The sequence below is a fragment of the Monopterus albus genome, unplaced genomic scaffold (assembly GCF_001952655.1).
Source record: "Monopterus albus unplaced genomic scaffold, M_albus_1.0 scaffold362.1, whole genome shotgun sequence".
NCBI classification, from domain to species: domain Eukaryota; kingdom Metazoa; phylum Chordata; class Actinopteri; order Synbranchiformes; family Synbranchidae; genus Monopterus; species Monopterus albus.
This window is the reverse complement of record NW_018128242.1, coordinates 643,281-654,879: the sequence shown is the minus strand read 5'-3', so window position 1 is coordinate 654,879 and position 11,599 is coordinate 643,281. Positions and strand designations below refer to the sequence as shown.

Below are 11,599 nucleotides of genomic sequence, written 5' to 3'. Positions count from 1 at the left end.
CGGGCATCAGACACAGTATTACACCTGACTACAGCAGCAATTGACCTCACTACCTCTGACTAAGCCCAGAGTGTCCAGATCTAAGGAAGGAAACACCGATATATCTCTCTGTCTTTCTGTTTCTGTGTAACACAGCCACGAAAAAGGAAGATGAGAGGATGAAAGAAGAGAAAGGAGACAGAGGAAGGGAAACAGAAAGGGAGAGGTATAAAGCCAAAGCTGGGAAGAGACGAGTGGGCGGCGTCCAAAAGTTATTAAAACTCTTCTTTATGGGGAGCCAACAAATAAATGTGAGATATTAAAAATTAACCCTATCAGACCAAGGCCAGAGAGAGAGGAGCAAGTGAAATGAGAAAGAAAAGGTAAAGATAAACTAGAATGGGTCCTTCTTTTCACAGATATAACAAAATGTTTCAAATATCTTCCTAGCATCGTGTTAGCCATGCATGACTGCAGGCAAAGTTAAATCCTCTTGGTGTGCAGAGTGCCAGAAAATACCTGCATGATCTAACCAGAAATAACATTTGAGGGAAATAATCTAAATAAAGGTGAAAAGTGGGAGGTGTGTGAGGGATAAACGCAATTAAGAAAACCTCAAAGTTCGCATTTAGATTGTAACAGTGTATATTAACAAAGCAATGAACAACTTGGCAAGAGAAAGCATTTAAAGAATATTTATTTGTTATGTAAAACAGTATCGGACTACTTGTTTCTTTAAAGTGAGAAACATAAAATAGAAATATTTCCAGTAGCCAGTGCTTTGTTGCTTTGTGCTGTGTTGGTGTAGTTTGTGTACAGTGCCTCGCATTGAAAGAGGAAATTCAGTTTGGAGCTTAATATGGATAACAGAAAAGGCTGATTAAAGGCATGAGACAATAATAAAAAACAGATCGGGTCTGTCTCCAATCAAACTGTGTTTAAGGTAAACACAGAATTACAGCATGTAAAAATACGCCCCTGTCAAACTGCCATAAGGGCTACTTAAAAAAACTGCATTTGACATGTATAGTAGATTTCACGTCTATTTTATTTGCCAAGAATCCGATGTGTGTTGACTGATTAATACCAGGAGTGAAAGCGGGTCATTGCATGGCAGCAGTTAATAATTAAGGTTGAGAGAAATAATAAGAACGGTAACTGAAAATCAATAATAACCGATTATCATAGCATGACACAAAACTTTTTGACACCGCTGACCAAAATTAATTACTAACATGTGCATGTGATTTCTCAGCAAGCTCTTAATACAATATTGTTCTCTACAAGGCATTTTGAATGTGTCAATATGACTAATTGCACAAAAAACAGTTTAATTAGAAACTCTTACAGATACAGTAAAACGAAAGGCTGGGAGATAAACAGCTACTTAGAAGAGGTTCAGAGTGTCACCGTAATCGCTGTTTGGTTAAGACGACCACCTCTCCACCTTTCAAAACATTTTAAAACCAAAACATGTTAATGACCAATGTGACCCGTGTTGCTCGGCTGCAAGTTAGATGGAAAATAAATGAGGTAGAGTCACGAATTGGACCAGACTAAATCAAAAACTTCTCGCAAGCACAGAAAGAGGTTGATGAACACCGGGAACAAGGTGCAAGATGTCAAAACTATAAACAACAATCATGCTTGTGACAGCTAGGAGGGTCCAGGGCATAGAAACTACTGATGCACACAAACAGGCAAAAATACTCACACAGCCACACACAGGGAAGCCCATGCTCACTGACATACCGAGACGCACACACACAGATACAAACACACAACAACTCTCAGCTGGCTTTCAAAACAAAGGTATTAATCATCATTACACACATACACACAAACACAAAACACGGGTGGGCCGGGGCTGTTGTGCCTGTGGGACTCGTCAAAGAGACACATTGACACCTCGGTGCAGCCTTTATTGCTGCTGTCATAGCAACCAAGGTCAAGTGGTCTAAAGCTGTGTGTGTGCATGTGCATGAGAAGGAATTGTAACACCCTCCCAACAGAACTGGTAGGAAATAATGAGCTAGTCGCTGTCAGGATAGAGTAGGACGTCGACACAAATCCCTCAGCTGTGCACGACGACACCACCTGTACAGGCCTACAAGCAACACCACACCCACGCACCACAATATTTCACCAGCCGAGATTATCTGGAGCAACAATCTAAAAAGCGCCTCCGTATAATGTTCAGAAAATCAGCGGCTTAAATTTGAGAGTAACGCACTGGTTGATGCTATTACCACAGCATTCCAAAACACAACATTTGAATTCAGTTTGCCTGACACCTGTGGAGCACAGAAGAAATAGTGAATGTAAAGCCCTGTCTTCTCCGGGAAATTGTTTAGTCAAAGTGGTATGCCCCTTGGATCCTGAAGCATCTCATCTCATGATTAATTTAGTTAGCAAATTATGACCTAAACACTCACACTCTTTAAATATATATGACATGCCATGTGAAATAGCAGCGCAGTACTTTTCCCCCAACGGTTAAGGTTTTATTTCATTTTATTTATCATAAGTGTAATAATTTTTATGGTGTTTGTGGGGGTGGTCTTCATCTCAGGCGAGTTGTGCTACCTTTTTTGATAGAACACTGTGGGAAACTGTACAGAGCAATAATACAGTTTAAATTACCCAGCTGTGTATTGATACAGCAGTTTATGCAAGGTTTGTTTGATGTGTTCAGGTGACGTTTAAATCCTTACCTCCCCCACCCTACCACACCAGGCCAAAGCAATCAAAATGTTTCTGAAAATATCTCATAATTAAAATTTCTTGCTAATACATTACATTGTTGTAAACATTATAGCACGTGTCTGCATATTATGAGCCTTTATTGAAGACATGAGGGGAAACATGGAACAAAAGGCTGTAAATGATTAGAGCCTTAAATCCACACATTTGAATCACACACCATTTGATTTTGTCCTTGGTGTGGACATTTACACTGTTGACCTTCATATTTTCTTTAGGTTAACCCTGTGAAAAGTCGGATACCAGGCAGACAAGGCAGGCCAGAAGTACAAACCATACTAATCTACCAGTCAAGAACAATCCTGCACAAAGAGAAACCCATTCGGATGTTCTTCAGCACAGACTAAACACAATGTCAATGATAACTTTGTGCAGAGGACTCTGAAGTGCAACTCAGTGGTTTGAAGTTCAGCTCTCTTCCATAGTTAAGTTTATTCTTGTTTCAGTCAGTATCCTGACTCCAAACACAGCACCTGTTGTAATGTTAAGTGGAGTGGTGTCACTCTTAACAATCTGCCACAATCCCCCGAAGAAGTGCAAATGCACAAAACAAAACATTGTTTCTTTATTCTCATACATTATTAAAAACATGAGCTAAAGGCAATCGCTAGAAGCAGAGCCTGTCTAAATGTTATGCTGGCTGGGGTCTTGGGTACAAATACATGCTGTTTGAATGACTGATGAGTCAAAAACACTTTGAAAAGCTCACAAAACAGGCACATACGGTACTTGCACACTCTCACACATAGTACAGTTACCCAGTGCTCACACTGACAGAAGAAAGTATCACAATCAGCCAAGCAGTGTCTACAGTAGATCAAGACCAGTGGAGTTTATCCCAGTGGCTGTGGATCAGCATCCTTTTGTGGTTGAACAAATCCCCATGGCCTTGCATAATAATATCACATGAATCAACAGATATCTAGAAGTATCTTGACTTGGGCTCAAGCTGAGACCTAAGCTTATACATGTTAAATCCACACCAAATTCTCACAACTGGACCTACTCGTTCAGTTGTGATACGCCTGTGGACAACGTCTTAATCAGCCTGTTGTGCAGTTAACCACCCACACATTCCATGAAAATAATAAACTGGCGATTTCCCTGTGCCGTTATTACATGTGGAATGTATCAAAGAGCATCTGTTCAGTTGAGATGACTCTGTGTCTATTCTCCAGCCGGAGGGAAATTAAAAAGAAATCAGACAATTTGGGGAGACAACTGCTACTAAGTAGCAGAAATTCACTTATAAAACATGAATTTTATGTCCCTTATTGATAACAAATTCTGTGATCAACGGCAGTCATTTACCATCCCTCAAAGTGAGACTATGTGCTTGTTAACTCTTACATGCGTCAGGGAACAATCAGCACACCATTCAAAAACAAATGTGTTTTATTATCCTTACTGTTTTGAATCCAATTTAAAGCGCTGAGAGTGGGCAGTTCCACACATCAACTTTAATTTAGTATAAGTTCAATGTGCAGCTGAGCGTGTAATGTTAATTTTACCTGTGATCCTTTGAATAAATCAGCACTGTTTTGAAGTTACTTGGACTGTCTCATCTCTCAGAGTTAGCAATGGTAACAAGAGCCATAATACTACACCTCCATTTCTCCAGTGTTTACTTTGACAGGCAGCAGTTCAAGTCCGATGAATAAACTTAAATAGTACAAAGCAATGACACCTCTGGTAGTTTATGTCTTTTATGTCTTTGCATGGTGGTGGACTGGAACAAAGGGGCGGCCAACCTGAACTACTTCACCGCTGTGGCCTACACAAGGGAGGCAGCTCACAACCTGACTGGGTTCATCCAGACTATGGAGGTGTGTATTTATATTTATCACACCCAAAGAAAATGAACAACTATGCACCTCAGCAGAATTTTTTAGTCTCTTATCTCTGATAAATGTCATTTTGTTACAAAAAACTATGATGAAAAATGTTCCTGATGACTATCTTAACGCAAAGACTTTTCCAACAACCAGCTGTGTCTGCAAAGATATAAACATTAAAAATGACTAAAAACTAGACTAAAATACTGTAATAATGGGTGTTGAATGCCTGCAGGAGGGGGGAGCATCTCTGAGCTCAGTCTACTTCATCGGCATCAGTCTGGGAGCTCACCTGGCTGGATTTGTTGGAGCAAATCTGAAGGGGAAGATCGGACACATTACAGGTAAAACATGGAGCATACAGGTGTAAGTGGCAGAGCTTTTTCCATTTCCTCCATTTCTGCCATCAGATATTTTTGTACAGTTCCTGATATTTTTTGTACAAAATAATATAACAGAGTATTTTCTTCAAACTTAAAAGTTTAATTCACAATAACGATGAATCTGAACAACAATTTGCACACTATTTAATCTTCAAATATATTGACAATAAATCACTGAAAGGTCCTTAAGCAGGGTAGGAATCCCCATATCGTTGATCTCATAGTTTGATTGGGTACAAACCTTGTCAGTCATTCTACCAAAATCCCTGATTTGCTAGTGAGATTGGGAAGTAGTTCGACTGTGGGTCAGCAAATTGGTTGGAGAAATGAGAGGAAGCACTAGGAATGGGAAGGAAGTAGATATGATATTCTTTGTAAACTTTTGTTACTTTTCATACCTTTTATTTTCCTTGCTTATACATTTTAAAATTGTATTGATGACAGCTGTACTGTACTGAGTGAAACTTTGGAACTGCATGCTGTAAATTCTGTAGAGACAGGATGCCTGTATCTCCAAGTAGCCAGACAGCCTATTTTACATTTTAACAAAGACCTGTTGGCCTGTTTTGCACCCACACCTAAACCCACTTAGCATATTCCAAGTTCTGCTTTGTCATGGGGTGTCCTACAGAGACAGGGGGCCTACAACCTGAGACGACCACCTGGCCAGTTTAGCATACTTTTTAGCATCACACACACAGGGGGCCTGCAACCCAGACCACCCACTGTTCACTGTTCATTGATCAAGATCAAGCTGCCACCTGAAAAACACACTAACACACACCTGGTTTAGATCACATTTCAGCAAGCAGGCGCAGACAGGGGTTGACCTACTCATGCCAAATGGCCAATAGGATTATGAAGTGTTGAATGTTGTACCTCTGTCCAAGGCGGGCCTTCCTCAAGGAGATAAATTCAATGAAAACATGTAACTCGGGGTTCAGAGAATGGATCTCCTGCGGGAGCTCTGTCTTTCTGATCCCAGCACTGTATGGACTTCACCTGTGCCCAGACTTTGAGTAAACTTCCTGTTGATTTTAAACAGTCCTCTCCTGTCTTCACTTCTCATGCTTCCAACAAAATAATTGGGTAATTTCTAACAGTACATTGAAGTTGATGAAGAAGCATGATACAGGGGAATGTGAGTTGTGTAGGGTACAGGAAACTGTGGAACATGTTATTATGAGTTGTCCCAGGTTCAGGCAGGAGAGGGAGATATTTAAAAAATACAGTTTTAAGCGTTAGAATGAACTTTAGGCATTGAAACCAAACTCAGGGGATATAGTAAACGGTAGTGATGGTCCTCTGACATCCGAGGCTCTGACTCATATTACGAAGCGGTTGAACTGAATCACTGTGCCAAAGTGTGGTTTGGTCACGTGACTAGTGATGTATGAACCACTTTAATGCTTCATTTGGTATGGAAACCTCATCACTCCAGTCTAGAAAGTGGTGGTAATACACCTAAAGCTGTTTGCCAACGCCATTGAACAGCAGCAGAAGAAATCCTGTCAGTGGTTTGGTTGGCTTGGCTCTTTGGGAGAGCTGAGCTGAGCCTTTGAAGCAAATAGAGACTCAGACAGAGATTTGGTTTGACGGTGTTGCGTTCAGTTCTAAAGATTTTATAACATTACTAAACCATGATACTCGGAGCAAATGAAAACAGTTGATTTAAGCGCTGTAACATGCACACTGGTGGGAGTTGATGAAAGATCATGGAGTGTAGTAGCTAATGTTACTCAAGTAGGTGAAACGACCACTAAGTAATGTGACTGGAACTTGTAGTGGATCATGAAAACCACAGTCTTGCAACAATGTAACATGGGTTTGATTCCTGACAAAACTGAGTTAGCTCATTAGTTTGAAATGAGATCACATTTGCCATCTAGCCACTATTTAACATCTTTTAAGCTATGGACATGACGAAATCCCCCAAAAATCCATGAACCAATAAATGACACATCTCGATTGCACTTCATTTCTCCATTAGACAGAGGAAGAAGAAGAAGTAGAACAGCAAGTGCAAAAATTTCAACAGCAGAAAATGCCATGGTTTAGCATTAGCAGTGAGCCTGATTGAAAACGTAATCAGTTCCCCCGGCTTTTGACTTTTTCTACAAGACTGTATGTATGCTGGACTAATGCTTGGGTGAGTTTTGTTCACTGTATTCTTGTGATAAAAACGATGTCCAGCTCTTGTCACATCTTGGCAACAGACAACTGAAAAATGAATGTTTTGATGTGTGCACTGCACTGTTACTTCAGAAAATGAAAAATGACAACGGCTGTTACATGATATGATATGTGGACCCTAAAACGTTAAACAGCTGAAATTCGCAAGACTTAGAGCTTGTTAAAGATGTATAGCATGTCGTAGTTGTGTTGACATAAAGTTCACTACAGACAATGGAAGAGGGTGTGTTGTCACAGGTGTGTTCCAGCTTCGATTTTATGCTAATGCTAATGTTTCTGCTTCTTGCTGCGGGCTTTTGTTTTTAGCTTTAGTGAAGCACATCAAATCACAGCATTTTGTATGACGTGATGACATTAATAATTTAGAAAAACAAATGTAGTACAAGAAAATTCAAGTTTAAAAAGATCTGTGTCCCCCTCCAGGTCTGGACCCAGCTGGGCAGATGTTCATCAGCGCCACCCTAGAAGAGAGGCTGGACCCCTCAGACGCCATGTTTGTGGACGTACTTCACACCGATATGAACTGTGACGTTGGTGTAGGGCTGTACCTGACTGAGGATTTTGTCTGTCGACCGTTTGGTGCAACTATTTGATTATTTTTTCATTTTCTGTTTTTCTTTCTTAAATATATGTATATCCTAGACTATCAGAAAATCAACCGTAATATCAGTGACGATTTCCACCACATTAACATCTGTCTTTAAATGCAAAAGAGTGACAGGAACATATTTCTGACATTTAAAAATAAATAAAGACAGCTGCATGATGCAAGATTTAAATTGACAATACATAACGTCGGGCTGCTGTGTGGATTTGTTAGAATAATGAGACAGGTATCACATAGTATGTTTGTTGAAACTACGCTATTATAGACAGGTTTTTCTTCTGAGTCATAGTTATGGCTGAGTTTACCAACAAGTTGGAGCTTCTCCCGTCAACTGACCACAGCACGCATTGCAAACAATTCCTCTTATTTATAATTCCTCCGTGAAATGTTTCCCCGGTGCATTTTTGTTATTTTTGGACTATGCAGGATTGTCATCATAAGATTAAGGGTCCTCTTTAATTCATGTAGGTTATTATTAAGTTAGTTTACAGGTATTTTAAGAAAGTCTTATTTAAGTGACACTTGTGACCAGTGTTACTCTCAGTGAATCTCTGTTTTCTGTGGTTTCCGTCTGCAGCCTTCGGAATGAGAGGAGCTCATGGTCATATAGATTTTTACGCCAATGGTGGCGCAGACCAGCCAGGGTGTCCCAGAACCATCTTCACAGGTGAGCACACACACCAGCAGAATAAAATCCATTCATTAATACACAGAACTGCTCACTGCCGTGTTGTCTCTTTCTCCTGCAGGCAAATCCTACTTTGTATGCAACCACCAGCGCTCCGTGTTTCTGTTCCTCTGCACTCTGAACCAAACCTGCAGCCTCACAGGTTACCTCTATTTGTCCTACAGGAACTTCCTGGATGCCCGCTGTTTGCAGTGTGACGCCTTTAAGCCTGCTTCCTGCCCTGTGCTTGGTAGGTGGTGCAGTGAACTTAATGTACATAATACAAATCCTCTGATGCAAGTAAAGGGGATTATTTGGTGCCACAAATACTTGTGGTAGTAAATAATCTTGGCCATGTATGAAGGCCAGGAGCCCTAAGTGTTTTTAGTTTTGTCAATATGGCCACCGTTCAGTTGCGGGGCACAGCTCAAAATCTGGTCAGCGCAGCATCAATTTGAGTCAAGTGGTGCATTTTCCACTCTCGCTCTATTTGGCATAAAACAGAGTCCAACCTGTTCATATATAACAAGTCAGATACTGGTGAGCAGCCGGTCTTCACCGGCCTCCTCTGTCTGTAAGAAAATCCTAACTTCAGAATGGGTTTCTTTACAAGGTTTTCAACATACTGCTTAAAAGTAAGACATTCATCAAAGCATGCTCCAGGGTATCTGTATTTGTTTCTTTCTTGCATTAGAAAATAATACGAGCTTGGATTTGTCTGTGTGCTTAGGCTGAGGTTTATGAAGAGCTTCTGTGCATAGCTCCATAAAACTGTCATTGGCATAACGATGAGCACGATCTGTATTCACACCTATATCATGTATGTGGAGAGAGAATAGTGTGTGAGAATTGAAATCAACCAGGTGAGCTGGTTTTCTCAGCTTGTCTCTATGTGATGAAGAAATGAAGTGATGTTACTATAAATCAAATATTAATGGCATGTTCTTAGCACTGGAGGCCAGAGAAACCTGACACTGTGCAGTTCAGCCTCTTGTCTTCTGTCTGACCACCTGTTTGGTCTCACCTGCAGGTTATGATGTCAGCCAGTGGCGGGAGACTCTGCTGCGGCTTGGACAGACCCAAGTCTTCTTCAGCACCACTGGTACACTGCCCTACAAGAGTGAGTCCAACATCTTCTCACATAACATCTCGCAAGAATTGCAGATGTTTTATGGAACAAGACTCAAGGCTGTAGCAGCTGTAGGAGGTGTGCAAATGTTACCTTATTCATTGATGCTTTATTTTCTAATAACTCAGCACCTAAAGGGGACATGCCTGGAACTGTTTATGCCTTGTCATGCACCACAGTGCTCATTTGAATATGCACATTAGAAAACTCAAACCTGCAGGGTAAAACATTGTGACATCTTCAGAGCTACTGCAGAAGTATCCACCTTGAACAATTTGATTTCATGTTGAGCCTTATTAGGCTTATTTATCATAAGGAAAATAAAAGCCTTTTAGTCAAGGAATTTTCTAAAATGATCTGGAATGTCACTCTTCATACAAAACATGATGGAGGTTTATGACCTGAGCAGGACTGTCTGTGTGCCACAGAGCTGAGCTACTGAGTGGACATAGTGACATGGAACCAGTATCTCCAATGGGGGTTGTCTACATCCGGCTGCACAGCAGGAGGAGCTTCACAGAGGCCCGAATAGACCAGTGAGTAAGTCAGTCAGGCACCTTGTAAGATTTGAGTCTTATAGAGTTGTTATACCCCAGTTCTTTAATTGAACAGATCTGAATGAAGATGGAGTCCGACTTGCTTCATTTTAGTGCTGGTTTATTTAAAAAAGACCACAATAAAAGTTACAGAAGCACAAACCCGGGTGGCTCCCTCCCTTAGACAAGCTGCTGGAGATGAGAGAGACCCCGGAAACACAGAGCCTAATATATTTATAAGGTTTTGGCTAACCCCTTACACAAAAAGATATAAAAACATCACGAGTTGGAGACAGACATAATTCTTACACAAGATTAATACAAGAAAACAACTGGTGTCAAGGTACACTTTTCAGAATCAACATTATCTTCTAACCTTGAAGCAAAGAGCAGACTTTGAATCTTACTAAACTGCATTAATAACAAATTAAATGCTAACACATTAAAGTCTAATAATTATCTGACTAATTTATTAATTTCTAACAAATTCCCCCCTTTGACACGATTTTTATTGTGTCAACCTAAATCAAATGTCTCTATTGTCCCCAGTTTAGACATCCAAGGAGGAGAGAGGCCCCCCTTACCACCCCCTCCAGGGAAAGCCCAGAGCTGAGTGAGTACCTAGGGAAAAATCTCAAATAATAACATAAAAATAATGGCATGTAAGCAGTTCTTCATTGCAGTGATCCTATATGTAAGCTTCCATGTGTAAGCTGGTCTTCATTACAATTATAGCATTTTTCAGACAAAAACGTGGAAATATTTAAACCACATGTAGCAAACAATCATTGGTTAATCATAACATTTGCAGGAGGAATACATTATGCTGGAGACTAAAGATCTTCCAGTATCACACGTTTATTACAAAATTCTACTCAATAATCAAAATCAGTCACACACCTATGAGTCCACACCACCTACGTGTATGCAAGAATATATGTGGGTATGTGTTAACCCTTAGCAATAATATGTAGAAAGGTCACGGTCTTCTTCCCCGTCGAGGGGTCCTCTTCAACCTCAGACTCACCGGGCTCAGTGAGTGAGATCCTGGGCATAGTTTCCTATGGATATTGGGGTATCTATTATCAGTGGCAGTGGTGATACACTTTAGACAAATATGCCTAATGCAGGGGATGCTGCAGCATTCACACAAGGTCAGCAAAGTAACTGCTGCCACAAAAGATGTAGCTAAGAAATCACTAAATGTTTCCACTTGCCAAAAATTTTTTAACAAACCAATCATCAATGTAATTTTTTTATTTCTGAATGGTCAGCCATCTCCTCTAATAAAATTTCAACCCTGTCAATAGAGCCATCAGGAGCAGTATTATTTAAGATGCAAGTACAACACTGTTGCCCAATCATAGTGTTAACTATTGTTCAATCAGAATGAAGTCTAATGCCAATCTGTTCTGATACAACATAAGAGAAGTGGCTGCCAGTTGCTCCTGAAACCTAACAACTAAATTTCTGGTAAGATTAGTGAGGTTAGTGAGATTAGTAAGAT

At 40.3% G+C, this 11,599-nt stretch overlaps 1 protein-coding gene across 1 annotated transcript; it reads left to right on the top strand.

Annotated features, from left to right (window-relative positions):
* Nucleotides 1-4,460: 4,460 nt before the first annotated feature.
* On the top strand, nucleotides 4,461-10,096 carry lipib (lipase, member Ib). The gene is made up of 7 exons (XM_020585363.1): nucleotides 4,461-4,568; nucleotides 4,813-4,921; nucleotides 7,577-7,678; nucleotides 8,338-8,427; nucleotides 8,510-8,677; nucleotides 9,458-9,634; nucleotides 9,966-10,096. The coding sequence occupies exons 1-7, from the start codon at nucleotides 4,461-4,463 to the stop codon at nucleotides 10,094-10,096; spliced, it is 885 nt and encodes a 294-aa protein (XP_020441019.1).
* The last annotated feature ends 1,503 nt before the right edge of the window (nucleotides 10,097-11,599 follow it).

Coding starts and splice junctions, on each gene's coding strand:
- lipib (XM_020585363.1), top strand. CDS start 4,461: ATGGTGGTGGACTGGAACAAAGGGGCGGCCAACCTGAACTACTTCACC. Junction 4,922..7,576: donor GAAGATCGGACACATTACAG/GTAAAACATGGA, acceptor GTCCCCCTCCAG/GTCTGGACCCAGCTGGGCAG. Junction 8,678..9,457: donor TGCTTCCTGCCCTGTGCTTG/GTAGGTGGTGCA, acceptor TCTCACCTGCAG/GTTATGATGTCAGCCAGTGG.